Source organism: Psittacula echo, assembly GCF_963264785.1.
Source record: "Psittacula echo genome assembly, chromosome: 6".
Taxonomy (NCBI): domain Eukaryota; kingdom Metazoa; phylum Chordata; class Aves; order Psittaciformes; family Psittacidae; genus Psittacula; species Psittacula echo.
The window spans coordinates 75382595-75401651 of NC_137743.1; the positions used below are offsets into that span (position 1 = coordinate 75382595).

Below are 19057 nucleotides of genomic sequence, written 5' to 3' on the forward strand. Positions count from 1 at the left end.
TCTGTTGAAGCAAATCAGCATACAAGAACACTTGCACTGAAGCTGGGTTGTACTCAACCATGTGGAAGAGTAAGCTGTGAGGAAGGTGAGCTGATCCTTCGTTGAACACGTATGAAAGCTGTCTATGTTATAATTATCTTCAACGTATTCTGATGTGAATCAGCTGCTCCAACTACTCCTTCCCCAGTGTGTTGTTCTACAGTAGGATAGGTTGGACAAATTCCACTAATTCTTATGAGGGTAAGATGGTGCGTGGTGTAACATCACACACCTAATGCGTTCCTTATATGCTCCTAAAATAGCCCAAGGCTTGTGTTCTCTCATGACCCAGATATCATCTGCCATTAGAAGCAGCCAGTCCTGCCAGTTCCACCCTGTTCCAGTCACGTCAGCATCCAGCCACACACACGTGACTCGGCCTTTGGTCATTCATGTGAACCCTCTGCATACCAGTCTGAGATTTGTTTTGATAGCACCTGCCAGTCTACAGCTGGTAAAAGAAAAGTGATGAAAAGAAAGATGCAGCATATCAACATTCAAAGAGTAATTGTTTTGCTATAAATGGTAGTTATATCAGTCTCACAGTGCAAAGAATCTGAGTGGGAAAGACCAGGTGAGAGGTATGACTTAATTCAAATCAGTTTATTACTTAAACAAGCAACGGTAAGTCCCCTATATATGGTGCCCTGTGCGCACCTTTTATCTGCAATACTTTCTCAGTGCTACAGACCTATCTAATTATGTGAGATCAACTGAAGTTCCCAATTTCTCCAGCACCTGCAGGCTAGCTGGGAGTCTCCTCCTGGGAGGTGATGCTCTCCTTGGACTGGGAATCACCCAGACAAGTTTGCTCATTTCCTGCCCAACTCACGTGGCCTTCCTGGTGGTGAGCTGGAGGTGTTGGGTCTCGCTGTGTCCGGGGAGGTGTAAGTGGGATGCTCTTCTTGCTTTTTCTCCTGGAAAAAGATGCCGTGTTTTATGAAGCTGGTGCCTGTTTGGGGAATCTCTGTCCTTACTAAAGAAGAGACTAAAGTTTCAGCAGTTTCATACATACATCTCTAAAAGGCTAATTACACGCCTCTATAAGAACTATCAATTATGGAGAAGGCTGAGGAATCTACACAAACAAGGTAAGCATAGCTTTTGAAAAGGTATCTGTAAAACACATGGATCAGGGGAAGGAGAACCACTGAAACAGGTGAACGTAAAGAAAGAAGTCTACTAGCTGTTAGCTTTCAGACAAGTATTTGGTTCATGTGCACCAACAAAATGTGCAATAGAACCTTTTCTAAGTACAGAAACAGTCCCTTGAAGCAATCTTGTTCCTGTAATATTCTTTGCTGCTTCAGTATGTCATTTAGGAAAAGAGGAGGAAGCAAACTAAACTAGAAGAGGGGTCTGTTTTCCACCCCTGTATAGGAAACTACAAAAGGAAATATAGAAAACTATTACTGACTGATAAGGAACTACCAAATACTTCCCCTGCCTATTTTCTTTGCTTCTCCCTTTGAACCAAATGTGCTTACTTCCTTTACCTCCTTTCTGGGGCTGCTGTCTTCACAGGTCTTTGGCTGGTGTTTTTTCACAGCTTCTAGCTGCAGGTAGTCAAACTTATATTTAAACCAACGGTGAGCTGCTTTTAGGCTAGTTGCGATCTAAGCAAGACAGTGTAATTAGAACTGCAGAGAGAACAGTCAGTGCATGCTACGCTCCAGTTCTTGAGCTCTGTGCAAGAACAGGCAGATCAGCATACACTTTCTTTCACAATTTTTCTTATCCAATCTTTCTCCTGTTCATAGGGGTAGGAGTGCTCCATGATGCCCTCTTCCATTAGGGGGGGCAATGATGTCCACTGTGGTCTCCAAGATAGTATAAACCAGAAAGGCTTTTGGAAGAATGGGGGGAAAAATGGATATTAAGTACCACAGACTCCTGAGAAAGGCAAGGGAAGACTGACTTTGCCTGAAGAGTGGTGTAGAAGTATTCTCTTGCTATTAAGGTCTCTTTCTATCACAGAACAGTACTTGGGTTGATAAACAGCATGTAAGACATCAGGCTGGGGCACCCTTATTCCTTTTATTTTACTTTATGCTGGTTAATACCCTGTAAAATATCTAACTCACTAGATTTTCACCCCAGACTACCATAGTAACCCATGCAAATTATAATAATTTGGATGTTACGTACAGTAGTGCAGGGATAAGGTGATGCAAGGACAAATGACTTCTTGGGGTGGGTGTGTGAAATGTGGTTTTGCATGATGTCACATGTAGAGTGACACAAGAGCAGCTGAGTGGGGCAATTTACATGGCCCCAACACTTCTGTTTGGTTGGTTAATACAGATTTCCTAAGCTTGATAAAACCAATAGTCTGTATGGGATAAAAGCTCTTCTTATAAGCCCCATGAAATCAAAGTGATGCATAGAAAAGATCAAAACAATACTAAAGGGTTTTTTTTGTTGTTTTGGGGTTTTTTTAGTTAGTTGTTTTTTTTAAAGTATAATAAAGTATAATAAGATAAATGTGACTTGGAAAGGCCAAGGATGCACTTCACTCTTCACCAGAGACCTGTATCTGAGATTGAAAGGTGCATATGCTGAAAAAACATCTTGTTCCTCCCAGCGAATTATTATTCTAAAGCTAACTACTCTCACCTGTTCTGAGTCTATGCTAGCTTCCTTCAGTTTCTTTTCTGCCTCCTCTTTATATTCCTTCAGATGTTTGACTGTTTTTTCCAGTTCCTGAGTAGGAAAAGGAGTAACATTAATTTATATGCAATTTTTTCATGGCAAAAATAAAAAATGGCAATGTAAGGGAAGGACTCTCCCACTGTAAATATCTTAGAGTTCGATCATATAAAAACCCCTAAAACTGTCTGCCTCTTAAGTCAGATACACAGTGAATGTATGTTAAATTGTAACTTGGGCTTTCTGGAGCAGACACAGTAAGACTTGTAAGAATATTTTTTGACCGAGTTCATAAACTCTTTCTGCCACCTTTTCTACAAGCCCATGGATTTTGCACAAAAATGCTTCCATGGGTGTCTCACCACTTTTTCATGCTGTTATCACTTTACCTGACAATATAATAAAGAGGACAAATGCTACTATAAAAACCTAGTGGGTGATGGGACTCTATGGCATCATATTTGATACAGGTCTGGAGGCATGACAGGAGAAGCCACACAATTACTGTGCTATTGATCTATTCATCTTCTGTTCATGGAGTCCAAAGTTAGTTTTATTTTCAAGTCTAACTCCACTGCAAAGGATTAACAGCAGTCCTACTCAGTAGGAGAAAGGAGTTCTCAACTAGGACATTTGCCTTTATTGAAAAACGTGTGCATACCTTTATCCTTTCTGCATTAGCTTTACAGGCCAGGCATTGTCTGACTTGAGCTCTTTGATTTCTTAGCTTTTTCCTATAACTGGAAAAAGACTTTTTCAGCTCTGTTACCTTTAGCTGCAGCTCCCTGTTGGCAGAGGAAACTTCAGCCAGTTTGGAGGATTCTTCTTCACGGGATTTCTTTATCTAGGGAAAAGAGGAAAAAGTGAGTTCACATTAACAGAAGAATTAGTTTATTCTATATAACAATTAATAAGCAGCACACCCAATTGTTTTGCTGTATCTGAAGCATGCTACAGCACCTGGTGTTTTGACTTTTCTTTAATACCCTTCTAACAAAAGGAAAAGTGAATGCTGGGATTTGAGTAATATTAAGGTTATGCTGAGCTTTGATCCAGCCTTGGCACAGGTGATGGTTATGCTTGTGATCCAGCCCCCAAGAAACAAAGCAGACTTCCAAACCAGTATTTTATCCCTGGAGATTGTTATACAACCCCAGATTATCCTCCTGAAGTTACTGGCATGACTGATAACCAATGTTGAGATCTTATGTACGGTGAGGTACATAGTTCTAGGGGACATAGAGTGGTACTTCAAACAGTGAAGAGAGCACAGATATCACTACGGATGGCTGCCAAAATGCCTGTCCACCACATGATAAAATCCTGGGTTTCGTATAAAAGTGATGGACAACTTCATGATGGATGGAAAAGGAGACAGATACTTGTAATGAGCTGCTCTTGTTCTGCTGGAAAATTGTCACTGAAATCTTTTAATCTCTATGCCTTCTCACCTCAGAAGATCCGTGACGTGGCTTTCCTGGAAGCTGATACTGATGGTTGAGTAAAGCCGTAAAGCTCTGATGTTAGTGTATTGTTTCTCCTCAAGTGTTTATTATGGATTTGCTCTTACCTGCAGAGCAGCAGCTGCTGATTCTCAGTTTCTTTACTTTTCAGTTTACATTGAGTTTGGATCAGCTTGCTCTGCAGGGTGTTACTGACCTGCAAAAATTCTTCCAAACGAAGAACAAGTTTCTTTTTGTCTGTTCTAGCTTTTTCTAGTGCCTTACAGAGTGGTTCCACCTGTGCAGTAACAACAAATCAGATTTATACCTACCCAAATGAAAAGCTTAGAAAGGACTATTTTTTCCCTTTCCCAGTCAGTATCAACTTAGGGAAAGTAACAGTGTATGCACCAACTGTTTGATTACACACATCCTAAGGACAGGGATCTACATGGGAATCCTCACAATGCCAATCCACTGACTGACTTAGTCAGAAGGATCAGAATAACTTGTAATATAGGTGTGACTTTCTTGGAAAAAAGCGTTCTTTGCCAGTAGCGACTGTGTTTAGGTGGAGACGTAATCTTTGTGACACCAAGTATTATGAGGAAAGATGAAAGCAATTCCTTGGACTCTTTCCCCCTCCATTCTAATAAGAAAAATAATATAAAATAAGTGCTTTATAAACTTCCAAAATATCTGTTCATATTATGTATCCACCTGCAGACTGTAAAACCTACAAAAGGTGCCAAGGAATCTTTCTTTAGAGGAGATGCTTGCCTCCTTCAGCACTGGGATAATGATTTGCCTGTTCAACAGCCCAAAGTGGACACAGTATTTTTACCTTGGTTCACGTGACTGTGTTACACCACACTGTATTCAGAAAAAGGTACTTGGCTGAACATGAAAAATGCAGCAGTGGCTGTTAACTACGGAAAGATGTGGTCTTTACCTGGCTGTGGTGCTGCTTTCCCATGGCAACCAGTTTGGCTTGGCAATGTTTCAGTTCTCTTTCCAACATCTGTATTTTCGGTTGAGTCTGGCTCCTGAAAATGGAAATAGGATTGTAAAATCATAGAATCATAGAATAGTTAGGGTTGGAAAGGACCTTAAGATCATCTAGTTCCAACCCCCCTGCCATGGGCAGGGACACCCCACACTACACCATGCCACCCAAGGCCTCATCCAACCTGGCCTTGAATACCGCCGAGGATGGAGCATTCACAACCTCCCTGGGCAACCCATTCCAGTGCCTCACCACCCTCTCAGTAAAGAATTTCTTCCTTATATCCAATCTAAACTTCCCCTGTTTCAGTTTGAACCCATTACCCCTTGTCCTGTCACTACAGTCCCTAATGAAGAGTCCCTCCCCAGCATCCTTGTAGGCCCCCTTCAGATACTGGAAGGCTGCTATGAGGTCTCCACGCAGCCTTCTCTTCTCCAGGCTGAACAGCCCCAACTTTCTCAGCCTGTCTCCATACAGGAGGTGCTCCAGTCCCCTGATCATCCTCGTGGCCTCCTCTGGACTTGTTCCAACAGTTCCATGTCCTTTTTATGTTGAGGACACCAGAACTGCACACAATGCTCCAAGTGAGGTCTCACGAGAGCAGAGTAGAGGGGCAGGATCACCTCCTTTGACCTGCTGGTCATGCTCCTTTTGATGCAGCCCAGGATACGGTTGCTTTCTGGGCTGCGAGCGCACACTGCAGCCGGCTCATGTTCATTTTTTCATCGACCAACACCCCCAAGTCCTTCTCTGCAGGGCTGCTCTGAATCTCTTCTCTGCTCAACCTGTAGCTGTGCCTGGGATTGCTCCGACCCAGGTGTAGGACCTTGCACTTGGCATGGTTAAACTTCATAAGGTTGGCATCAGCCCACCTCACAAGCATGTCGAGGTCCCTCTGGATGGCATCCCTTCCCTCCAGCGTATCAACCGAACCACACAGCTTGGTGTCATCGGCAAACTTGCTGAGGGCGCACTCAATCCCACTGTCCATGTCACCGACAAAGATGTTGAACAAGACTGGTCCCAACACCTATCCCTGAGGGACACCACTCGTTACCGGTCTCCAGCCGGACATCGAGCCATTGACCACAACTCTTTGCGTGCGGCCATCCAGCCAGTTCTTTATCCACCAAGTGGTCCACCCATCAAATTGATGTCTCTCCAATTTAGAGACAAGGATGTTGTGTGGGACAGCGTCGAACGCTTTGCACAAGTCCAGGTAGATGACGTCAACTGCTCTGCCCCTGTCCATCAATTTCGTAGCTTCATCATAGAAGGCCACCAAATTGGTCAGGCAGGATTTCCCCTTAGTAAAGCCATACTGGCTGTCACCAACCACCTCCTTGTTTTTCATGTGCCTTAGCATGTCTTCCGGGAGAATCTGCTCCAAGAGTTTGCCAGGCACAGAGGTGAGACTGACTGGTCTGTAGTTACCTGGGTCATCCATTTTCCCCTTCTTGAAAATGGGGGTTATATTTCCCTTTTTCCAGTCGTCGGGAACTTCACCTGACTGCCATGATTTTTCAAATATGATGGCCAGTGGCTTAGCAACTTCATTCGCCAGCTCCTTCAGGACCCGCGGATGGATTCCGTCAGGTCCCATGGACTTGGATACATTTAGGTTTTTAAGATGGTCTCGAACCAGATCCTCTCCTACAGTGGGCCTAGGGTCCTCAGTCTCACAGTCCCTGCGTTCGCCTTCCAAGACTTGGGTGGTGTGGTCAGAGCCTTTGCCAGTGAAGACTGAGGCAAAGAAGTCATTAAGAACCTCAGCCTTCTCCAAATCCTGGGTAGCCAGTTCTCCTGATGCCTTCCGGAGGGGGCCTACGTTGTCCCTAGTCTGTCTTTTACTCGCTACATACCTATAGAATCCCTTCCTATTATCCTTAACATCCCTAGCCAAGTTCAATTCTAACTGGGCCTTAGCCTTCCTCACTTCCTTCACTCATTCATGGTCCCTATGAATTAATCATGAATTAAGTCAATTTGTGCACATCCCTGAAGAGGTGACCATCTCACAGTTTGGTTCTCTACCTTAACTGTATTAAGTTCTGCTTGTCACTGAAGTTACATAGGTTTTTACTTACTTTCCACAGGATGCACAAGGCCTGCCAAGCTTGTGGAGTTGGCTACAAGCACTTCGTGTACTTGGTTCACGGGTTCCAAGTATGTTTCAGTGTTGCAGGAAAGCTTGTAGGAAACTTCTCAAACAAATTTGCTGTATAGCTTATTAGCCAGAGCCATGGCGAAGATGCCACACTTCAACTCAAAGTCTTCCCCACACTGCTGATAGACCACAGAAACAGTATCAGTTTCACTTACTTATCTCTTCTGAGGCGGCTGATTTCAGTGTCCTTACGTGCCAGCTCAGTTTGTACCGCATCCAGTGCTGCTTTCATCTTGTTACGAGATGCTAACGCATGTTCCAACATGGCTGCCGTCTTATTACTATCATCCTTTGCTGCATCCAGCTGGTGCTGCAGGCTTGCCACCTGCAGTGCAATAAATTGTTAGGAAAAGGAGCAGGAAAATCAGTCATCTATTAGAGTTTTATGAAAGTATTTTAAGTAACCTGCATGCTTGCAGCAGTGCCAAGAGTATGGAATGCTGCTGAACATGGAAATAAGAAGCGGTTCTTAACCCTTTCTACTTTTTTCACACATTAAGCAAGTTAATAATCACAAATCCTAGAGATGCTACATTAACAGCATTTTGTCACCCTATAAGGCAGTATGAGCAGGATCGCAGATGACTTTGATACAGGATTCTCAATATATGTGCTTGACAGTACACAAAATTAAGTAGAGAAGATCAATAAGCACTTCCCTGCAAATTAAGTGCCAAAGAGCTAAGATTAAACAACCTTATATTAGATTGTTTCCCTTTTGAGCTGACAAATAGGATGCTGAGAGGTACCTGAAGTTTTCCTTTGTCACAGGTCAGTTTATTCTTGCTGTCAGTCAGCTCTGCCAGCACTTGTTGCACCTGCTGCTGGGCATACTGAGGAAAAAACCAGCAGACATCACCATTCCATATGAAAAACAAGGCAAAAAGCAACAAAAAAAGTACTCAGTATCTGGTTTCTCTCTAAGTATTTTAACTTTCCTCTGCTGCTTCAGGTATAAATACTCCATTAAGTGAAACACTAAAACAGATATTAAAAAAATAAGTAATACAAAGGGCATAAATTTCTGCAAGACAGCTTAACCTTTAGGAAGAGCTGCTCAAATTGATACAGCCTTTCAGATGGCCACAAGAAGGCCACTGTCCTGGGACAGAGAAGAAAAAAAGTAGAGAGATGAAAGAAGCCTTTGACAATAGGAAACAGAGAAGCAATAATAACTAGAAGAATGAGAAGGCATGAACAGAATTAACTTAGTAAAGAATAAAATAATAATCAGGCTACTTTTAAAGGTTCTGAATGCTCTATTGATTCACATTCTGTAACTGCTGACTGCCAAAGGAGTTCTGTGTTAAACAGAAGATATACATATGTTATCCACTAACTACTGCAGAAATGTGACTTTCTCAAATAACAAACATTCAAAAGCTGTCTCAGTTATTTTTTCCTTAGCATTGTGATGTAAGGACCTTATCAGTAGCTAAGTGCTTCTTAGGCTCTCCAACAAACACAACTGCTCATTTGTAAAAGCACTGATAGCACAGTATCTTTAAGCTTTTACTCAACCTTTCTGGAACCAGTGAAGTATCCTGACCTTGGTGACTGAGAGTAGTGAGAAATAATGGAATGGGAACAAGTTAAAAACAGGAATGATACCCCAAGTGCAGATTTGTCCATAAAGGGCATAAAATTGTTGTTAATAACTTCCCAACGTACATAAGTTGAATATATATGTACAGATACACAAGTTGTATGCCTGTACTAGAAAATGGAATGGAGTCATAGGATTTTAATGACATACCAATACCAGAAGCTCTATAGAGTCCTCTTAGCTCATCCCACACAGACATCTACAAAGATGGAGTAATATTTGAGATACCCTTTTGCCTTCACTTTTTCCCCTTTTTGATTCCTTAATTTCATCAGCCACTCTCCAAAAAATACAGATACTTCAAAGAGCACCTTGATTCCTTCTACAGTTACTTCTCAGTCAGGTCATCAGTTACCCACTTCATTAGTGGCTTACCTGCTCACGTACCAGCGCATCCAAGCGGTTCAATAGCCTCTTGTTCTCTTGCTCTAGTGTTTGCAAAGTGAATTTCATTGAAATGATTTCTAGCTACAAACAAGAAAACCCAACACTAGTCGTACTCTTTCGAGATTTCCACAGTCACAATATCACAAACCCTTAGCACTATGCATGGATTAGATATAGTCTTTCCCATTTTAGAAAGCAATTCTACAACAGGGAAAGAATCTTCAGTCACAACACTAAGGAATATCTCATTCATACCACAAACTTTGCCTTTCGTTTTCCAGGCTATGCGTATGTAGCATAACAAGCTTACTACTACAAATAGGGCCTTATGCAGGTAGCAGTAGGGTTGCTGCTCCAAAGGACACAACCACATAGGCAAGAAAAATATCAAACAGCAAAATGAACAATATGGCTATGGTAAATATCACAGTATTTAGAAATAATTGAGTTGAGAGAGTAGGCAACATGAAAGCAAAACTTAAGAGAAAGACAACACTAAATTTAAAGAACAGCCATATATATTGCAAGATACCTCATTCTCTGTTTTTAGTATTTCCAGTTTATTCCTTTCCTGTACTGTTTCATTTGCTCTTGTCCTTATCTGTCAAAAGAAACGTGAAACTATTGTCATCTGAAAACATCCAGATTCATAGAAATATTACACATTCAGAACAGTTGATCTGAAGTTCAGAGCTGCCATATCTTCTCTCCCTTTGCATGCTTCTGAGAGGAGACATTACAAGTCAAAATATAAGCATAGTTGGAAAGGGGAGAGTGTGTCACACTTGTAACTGCAACAGACAAAAATAGTAATCTTGAAAGCAAAACTGGTGTGTCAGTAAGAACCCTAATGGTGTGGGTCTGAAAGCAGCCTTCAACAATATAGTTTTAAAACAGTAAGTTTTCTGTACCTCCTGCTGAAGGTCTTCCTTTTCTGCCAGCAGAGATCTTTTCTCTTGCAAAGCTGTCTCAAGTTCATCTTGCAGTCTAGCAACAGTACGTTCCAGAAGCTGTCTCTGTGTGGCTGCTGCCTTCTTAGCAAGGCTTGCCTTCAGCCTGTATTTGCCATGCTCTGTATGCAAGGCCTCCCTAAAGAAAGAAAAAAAAGCCAAGCTGGAGTTCTAGCACAATAGAAGGACAGAAGATGGTCTCCATATTAAATACCAAACCGGCCCTTCTGTGTTACTAAGTAATGAGTGCTAGAGAAGCAGAAATCAAGGTGATGAGAATACAATGGAGGAAGGGGGGAAAGAGGCTGCAGACAAGAAAACTCACAGCTGTCTTTGAAGCTGAGACCTCTCATGCTGCACACTCTGCAGCTCTCCAAGAATGTTGGCATGGACAGCATTCAGAAGTGAGTCTTGCTCTTGCAGCTTATGGGTCTTGTCTTGTTCTGCCTAAAGGGGAAAAATGACCCAGGCAATAACACAAACATCAGAATGATGAAGGACGAGTAACTAATTTACAAAGCTGTTAATTTGTCATTGAGCTCTTGCAACGTCCCTGTAGTTCTGCATATTGTGGTGTGCTGTCTCTTGAATAGGGTGTCAAATCTGAGTTCACCTTACCTAGCTTTTATATATATATACTTAATCTCAGATCCTTATTACTTCCACTTAGCTTCTGCTTTTACAGTACTTACAATACCTATTAATTCGTATGTTCCTCTTTCTTAGGGGTTGTTACAGGATATTTCTGTAATTAGTATTACCACATTTACACTCTCTCCCCAAAACATATGTCCTCTTTTTTCTGTACTGAAAGTAAATCTTTGCAAAGAAGGACACTACCACTTTATAGAACTTCCATTACTATATGTCAAATATTTTACTCTATTCCCACAGTATTATCAGTATTAGAAATTAGTCTGTTATCTAACATTGAGCTACAAACTTTCTTGGACTTTAATAGTAGGCTCATACCTTAAGCACAGTCTGATGGTCTGAAATGAGTTTAGCATTCTCCATGGCAACACTTTGGAGTGTGGTGCTGAGCTCTGAGCATTGCTGGCTTAAGCGGTCATTAAGGATCTGGTTAGATAGAAGGAGGAGGATGACAGACATGTTTTCAGGGGGTTAGGTCTTTTTTTCTGCATAGTAGCCTGTCAGAAACTTTTACAAAATCTCTTGCAGATGTGGAAAAAGCTATTTTAGGTAGAAAGTCTCCAAAAAATTTGTTCAGGTGGTCCCTATTTATGGCAGACTTATTCCAAGGTGTCAAAAATTTAGAGTAATATGGAAGAAAGAGAACATAGTTTTAAACTACCCATCAAGTATAATCACTTCTGAGTTTTGAAGTCCAGAAAAAAGTAATGTTTCTAAGGCAAAAAAGACAAAAATTGAACACAGACCCCTACTAATTTCACAGTTGGTTTTCTACAGATTCAGATAAAATGGAACATTTGCCCCAAGAGGCAGAGGAAAGTTTAGTCAACCAGGTACTCCATATTTGATTCATTAATAGAAACATACTCCTTATGAATCTAAAGGTGCAAAGGAATATAAATGTACTACTTTGAGGGTAGATAGAAGAGGGAGCAGCAGTAGTCCTACATGTCCTGGCCCCTGAAGCAGACACGTTCAAAAACCCTGATTCAAAATAAGTATTGTGAAGAAAAAACTTTCCAGCCTTAAGGCTAGGAAATCTGGAACAGTTACCTACCCTAGTGATTGAATTAGCCCGCATTACCTGAGGGCATTAAATTTTGTCTCCTCACCTGCATTTGAGGCTTCCCATTAATATATAATCATTTCTCACTGTAATCACTTGTTCTACTTTATTTCCATCTAAAAAACAAGAGTAGCTATTCTCATTACCTGTACTTTCTCTGCTGTCTCTCGCAAGGCGGTCATTTTAGACTGAAGTTGCAGGTTCTCCTTGCGTTCTTTGCTTAAAGACAGCTGTGCATTCTAAGGGGCAATAAAACAAAACACTAAGAAAAAAAAATTAAATGTCATTTAGCCAGATACTTCACAAATATGAAATTTTGTTTTGTATTTGCCTGTTTCCTTAAGCTATTGTCACATCGCTATGTTCTTGCAAGCACTGGGCATGGCTCATCTAAGACAAGCCTCTTTCCAAAATATGAAACAACCACCAAAGTGCTACCTGCTCTAACTTAGCTTTGAAAGTTGAGGGTGACTTTATATCCTTCTGAGCTCAAACTTATTAGTTTCCAGTATAATTAATCGCAATGCTTCTGAGTTAAAGGACAGAAGTGGTACAATTAACGAATTAAGGAATCCTTTGCCCGCACTGTGAGACTCCATGGCTCCACTGAACTTTTACCTCATCTTACTGAACTTTCTCTTTCAGAGAAGACTTCAGACAGCAGCCACGCTCCCTAAATAGGCAGTAAGCATACCTCCTTGCCCATTCAGTACCCAGTTAACCAAGCTTCTGATTTTTTTCTGTAGTATTAATCACCAACCCATTTGTCTCCGTTATATGCAATACTTGTGCTACCACCACAGTGTTTTGTGGCCAGTTCTAGCTTTCCAAGGCAGGCATTCATATCAGTGTTCTGATATTTCAGTAGAATATGAAAGTTAAATCTTTCAAAAAATAAGTAGGTCACCCCCAAACTGGTAAAATAATAAAATAAGACATTCAGTGGTTAGTAGCCTTGGTTGCACTTGGCATTCGTCTACATAAAAATTCTGCCTCTGAATATGGTACTTTTGAAAGGCCTCACATAAGCTGTTCTGATCTTTATTTAGCTATTTTCCTCACCAATACTTGTTTACAACTTACTTTTGTTTCTTCACCAAGCTGGGAAATGATACAGTTCCTGGAGTCTAAAAATAGAAAAGAATGTCAGGACAGACCTTGTTATCTGTTTGGTAACTTTAAAAGGTGACATTTTGATTTAAAGTTTATCTGAGTTACTGAATATGCCACAAACTGGTTAAGACTGCTACAAATATGCTGTTCTTTAATAATTTCTTTGATAACTTCAGTATTTCAGCAAAACTACTTTGAAAAATGGATTCCATAGAGTAATTGTAATGTATTTAATTTTTTAATGAAGCATGCCATCATGCCAGTCTCCTACATGTACCACTTCTGTGGTTGCTTCAGCAAATCAAATAACACTATGACTCTTATTAAGTTGTGAGGTGTGTAAGCAACTGACTTGTGCCAACTGTAACCTGTAGCCCATATACAACATTTTTGTGCATTGATAAAGAAAAAGGTAGTTAGATGCGATCCCTGCTAAACCACACAGATCTAAAACCAGAAGCATTTTTGTTGGAATTTGAATCAACCTGCCTATAATATTCTGCTGTGTTGTATAACATACTGGGAAAATATGAAGACAACAAAAGACAATTCAGCATGAGCAGGGTAGGGAGGGAAATCTAGCCAAAATGTGTGACATCCAAGGTATCATCAAAGGCTCACTCAAAAGTTCCTTCAATTAACAGGTCTGGTGCTTGTTTCCTCTCACTGTGGAAGCAGTCAGAGAAGGGCTAAAAGGATGTGACAAGAATCCACTGTCATACCCAGCTCAGCTTTCAGTTGTGTGCACTGTTGCTCCAGCTGTGCAGTTCTTTCCTCTTCCTCTTGCAGCCTCACTCTGGCTAGCTGGACATCTTTACACAAGTCTTGGCAGTCCTGCTGTAGTATCTGTACCTGCAATGATATTACATGTTATTCTTTAAGATGCAGAATTCAGTCAGGCAAACCTACCAGACTTCAGAGCCTAAAAAGTTAATCTAAGTGGAAAAGATACAGCCTGGTCAGCTTCTCCTCTCTGCTCATCCCAGCCTTATGCAGAAAACTTTTATGGCAAGCAATTCTATATATTTCTGTATGTAACACAGTGTATACGTGCTTATAATCATCTTTACATGACAGGCAGAATCTAACAGTTGCATAATTAAGATTACAGAAAAGATCAAGGTATAGAGGATGAAGGTGAGTGCAACATGGTCAACTATACCCATCAGCAAGTGACAGATAAATGAAACTAAGCCTTTGTTTCTCACATGATGTATGTAATTCATACAGTTCAATAAGGTCTCCATCATTTTTCCACTTCTGCTGTAGAAGAACACAGAGATGATAGAATGCATATAGAGAAAAAAAAAAAAAAACCAAACCAACTGGTAATTTCTAACAGAACTTTGTTTCAGGAACAAAGAGACCTTGATGATGATCAAAAAATAAAAAAAACCAAACAACAAACCTCAGTTATTCAAGTTTTGATACTTTGCTATTTGCTTTCTTTTATCCTTACTAAACTGTTGCTATGAATTCAGAAGTGTTAGAGTGACTGCATGTGGCTGGTGTGTGCATATGCATGCATAGATATTAAGTGAATTATGTGTAAGCCAGTTCATTTCTACTATGAACTATGGCCCCTCCTCACACTCTGAAATAGCTAGATAATACAAATACAGCTGAGAACAAAGATCTAGCTTTGTCATTATGGCAGTTAATGGAAAAAGCATTCTTACTCCTCAAAAGTTTATGATCTCAACAAAATATTTTTCTATTTATTGGTACCACAATTATAAAGAGGTTTGTACAGCCTGCGGAAGAGAGGTTAAGGCAGGATCCAGCTGTGTCCCACAAATCTAAGTGGCAGTTACAAAGATTATGAAGTCAAAATCTTTTCAATTGCACTGAATGACTAAAGGAAGGGGCAGTGGCTTGGAGCATTCAGATTGGATGGTAGAAAAAAAATCTTAACTGGAACATTATGGCAGTACTGTCAAAAATGCCTACAGCAGCCATAGAATCAGAGTTTTTGAAGAGTGCTGCTGAACAAATCCACCACTGCTCCAGTCCAGTGTTTGTGATACTCCTACTTTGAGCAGGAAGTTTGACTACGTGATGTCTTCTGATCAACATTTGTACAAAATGTTGTAGTTATAAAAGTGTTTTAACTGGTTTCTAAGAACGACATCTAAGTTCTTGCTCTTCCTCCCAGATGAGAAAATGAAAACAGACACAAAAGAAGACTGAAAATTTCTCAAACCTGCTTTCGTTCTGCTTCTACTATTGCTTCCATGTCCTGTACATAACACAACACAGTTGCATGGGATTCCTCCAGAGACTGCCGCAGACTGATCTCCTGGGAAAGCTGTTCTGTGAGCTAATAAAATAAACACTTTCTGACCCAGGTCTAATTAGACAGATTGAACAAACACTTCAAGAGCATATATGAAAGATGGTGTGTCTGGGTATTTAGTTATGAACATGGCTGGCAGGTTCCTTTGGGTTCTGCCCATTCAGAATTGCACCCAGAATATTATTTAAGAAACTTCAAATCTTTAAATACTAGGCAAATTTAGCCTCCTACAGTGCTCCTTGCTCCTGTACCTACCTCCTGAAGTCTACAGTTAATCTTCTGTTTTGTGTTCCTCAGTTTCTCAGCTGCACTTACTACATCCATCTAAAGAAGATGAAAGGAACAGATATTTTTATCCTGTCCATAACTATTGCAAAAGCAGTAGGTATTATAGAATACAACTGCTATACTAACACCTAGAACTTGATTTCTATCTCCAGCCTCATGTTCTCTGTTCTGAAGCACTGAATATAAGAGTGCAAGCGCTAAGAAGCAACACATGCTTTAGTACAATTAATGTGATTGAGTGACATACTCCATTGAAGTTCTCTTCAGGGGAGATAGTAACAGAAGTGTAAGACTGAAACACCAGAGAAATTCCTGGAAAAACAGAAAAGCTATTGAGAAAAGCTGGGATGAACTGAAGTCACAAAGATGACAGAATTACATATCCCAAATATTTTTATTCTTTATTTCCTATGTGATTTTTTTGGAAGCACAGTCTCATTATCAAATGCTTTTGCTCTTACTGCCAACAATATATCATAAACTCCCTTTTCCAGCTGAATATACATTCTGTTTAACTATGTCAGAGATGACTGTACTTAAAACCAAGTCTGTTCATACTTGAAACTACTGGAAGATCATAATCTTGTACCTTGGATGAAGTTGTAATTTCCAGAGCAGTTCTCAGTCTCTGAACTTCTTCTTTTGCCTTTTCTTCAGCCTCTTTCACATCACTCAGTTGCTGATGCAACCTCATTGCTTCTTGCTGTACAGTCTTCATTTCTTGCAAATGCTCCTCGTGGAGTGCATTCAGGCATTGCTCCAATTGGGCTGCACAGGAAAAGGCAAAAAACTTTCACTGACAGAAAAAGCATTTGTAAGGATAAGGAAGAATGAAATAGTAAACCCTCCCGTTTTTACTACCTGTGTGCTTGGAGTTCAGTTCCTTTTCTGCCTGCAGCAGGAAGATGTTTGATTTCAGTGTCTGTACAACACTCTCTAACCGACACATTCGATTCACCAGCATCTCACAGTTCTTCCACAGTGTATTTTCTCCCACAAATGCTACCCTGGCCTGCACAGGGCTAATGGCTGGGTGACGAGAGGGTGTTTCTGAGGTCTCTGAGTGGAAATGCTCAAGGCTGAAAAGGAGAAAAGACTGAACCTACTCTGTGTATGTAAACCTACCTGACATTGCATGTATGTGTTTCAGGTGTGATTAGATTAGAAACCACATTTCACAAAGCTCGAAGGTTTCCAGTGACCCCAGGTTGCTGTAGCCTGTTCTTGCTGATGCTGCCAGCACCAGCTCCTTCATGGAGGGAAGAGCAAAGCATGGCAAAGGGGTGCAAAGAGGATCGAGAAGAGGAAAATGAATATCCCAAATTGCAACTCACAGAATGGTTTGGGTTGGAAGGGACCTTAAAGCTCAACTAGTTCCAAGCCCCCTTCAATGGGCAGTGACACCTTCCACTAGACCAGGCTGCTGAAGGGGAAAAACTTACCCTGCTTTCTCCTTACCTCTGCCCACTGATGCCAAGCTCCTTTAGATCTCGCACCAGGGCACTGGTTTGCTCCTCCACCACCTTCATCCTCAGGTGGAGCACCATGAAGGCCTCTGGCACGGTCACCCTGACTCTCAGGGGCAGGATAGTTGGCCTGGCCATTGCCGCCCTGCGAGGACCCGCACCAGCCATGGCTGAGGTACCGTCAGCACGGACCCGCACCGCGCCCGATCCCTGTGTCCAGAACCTGGGACAAGGCCTCCGGCGGCGCATGCGCAGCAGCGCGCTGGGAAGCGATAGTCTCCCCTCAGGCGGGACGGCGGTGGGGGTTCTTCCGCAGTGAGGGCGCGCCTGAGGCGCTGCTGACGAGCGGGGTCCTGAGGTGGTCACAGGACGTTCTGCTTCGGCTCTCCAGTGTTCCGCCACGCCGCTTCTCCCTCACACCCTAGGCTTCCCGGTTCTTCGGGCCGGGCCCTGAGGGGAGAGGTCGGGGCGGAGCGCGGAGTCCCCGGGGTCCCGGCCTCAGGCGGCAGCGCGCAGACGGCCCCGCCGCTGTCGCACACAGCGCGGGCTGAGGTGTGAGGCGGCTGCAGGGAGAGCGCGTAGAGCGCTTCAGGAGCGCTGGGTGGGTTGCGCATTGCTTTCTCCTCGTGCTTAGGTAGCTCTTAGAACAAACCGCTGAATTATGGTAGCATTTGAAGAGGTTTAAAGTCAGCTTGCAGGGTGTGTAGGGTCAGACCTCTGAGGGAAGATGCCCTTCAGGAGCGTAATAATAGTTGTTTCATGCATGATCGATTTACTGCATATCAAATGATGTTCACTTTGGGCCCTAAGCAAGAATAGTATTTTATACTTAACAGGCATGCAATCATTTAATATAGATGAGCAGCCTGAGTTACACTGTCTCCACCGTGCATTGGAGGTGTCAGTCTTTTACAAATGTACCACTTTGGTCTAGTGAGGTTCATTTTCATGCAGAGAGGGTAACTGACTTTGCAACCTCTTGGTTAGAATGTACACCTGTGAAACTGGCAGTGTGGTGTCTGAAGCAGGCATCTAATAGCAATGCTACAACCAGTAAGCCTCAGATATTCTGGGGACTCAAGCAAAAGCATTTAAGATATACCTGAGATTTAGAATCTCCTGTTCACTTTTGGCAGCTCATCTGGCTTCTGAGGGGCATCTGTGTGAGACTTAACTCTTCCCATGCATTGGACAGAGAACATGAGCACCTAATCCCCAGATAAGGATTTTGCACGGGATAGAGCATCACTTGGTGACACCTAAATCACCGTGGCAACACCTAAAGACCCTTCGACGACCTGTCACTTGGGCTCAGCTTCGCCTGACACTTCTAATATGTTGAGGTAACACTGTTGAGATATTTGGGGTGAACTGGTTTGTAGGGTGTGTTGAGATCCTATTCTTAAATACGTTTCTGGAAGTAAAAAGTAGATTTTACAGCAATTTCAAATATATCTGTAGATGGCAGCAGAGAGGAACTATTTTTATTGGAGTATCTAAACATGGTGACTACGCGTTTTATAATCTGTGCAACTGCAGCTGGTGCCTATTCATTAATGCTGCAAATTTTGCACTCTGTTGATGAGTGTAATTGTTTTGATTTAAGGATCTTTTGGCATGACTGTTTTAGTTTGGAGGAAAGGTTGCAGCTTTTCTGAGCAAAAAGAGTGACGCTGCAGACAGGCCAATGCTGCATTTGATCAGTAATGTATGTGTAATAAAATGATCCTCAGCTGATGCACAGATGTCATTGCACCACTTGAGAATTTGCTCCAGGAAGCCTTTGCCTGGGGGATGTTGCCAGGAGGCTTGTGAAGAAACGTGGGATGTGAGGGAATATAAAGAAAAAGGAGATTAAAAATGATAAATTAAGTAACTCTTAAGCTTCTCACCTAAGGAAGGGTTGCATAAATATCATTGAATATTAA

The 19057-nt window shown here is 41.8% G+C and overlaps 1 protein-coding gene across 1 annotated transcript; it reads right to left on the reverse strand.

The window, feature by feature from the left end:
• Positions 1-851: 851 nt before the first annotated feature.
• CCDC150 (coiled-coil domain containing 150) lies at positions 852-17267 on the reverse strand (the record flags this gene model as incomplete). The annotated part of the gene is given in 23 exon segments (XM_080622050.1): positions 852-877; positions 880-915; positions 918-956; positions 1478-1655; positions 2656-2742; positions 3350-3532; positions 4258-4428; positions 5083-5176; positions 7459-7628; positions 8053-8136; positions 9285-9377; positions 9829-9897; positions 10208-10385; positions 10572-10693; positions 11219-11326; positions 12113-12205; positions 13050-13093; positions 13802-13931; positions 15283-15399; positions 15631-15699; positions 16253-16431; positions 16525-16742; positions 17122-17267. Coding segments are annotated over 23 exon segments (2634 nt in total).
• Positions 17268-19057: the final 1790 nt, after the last annotated feature.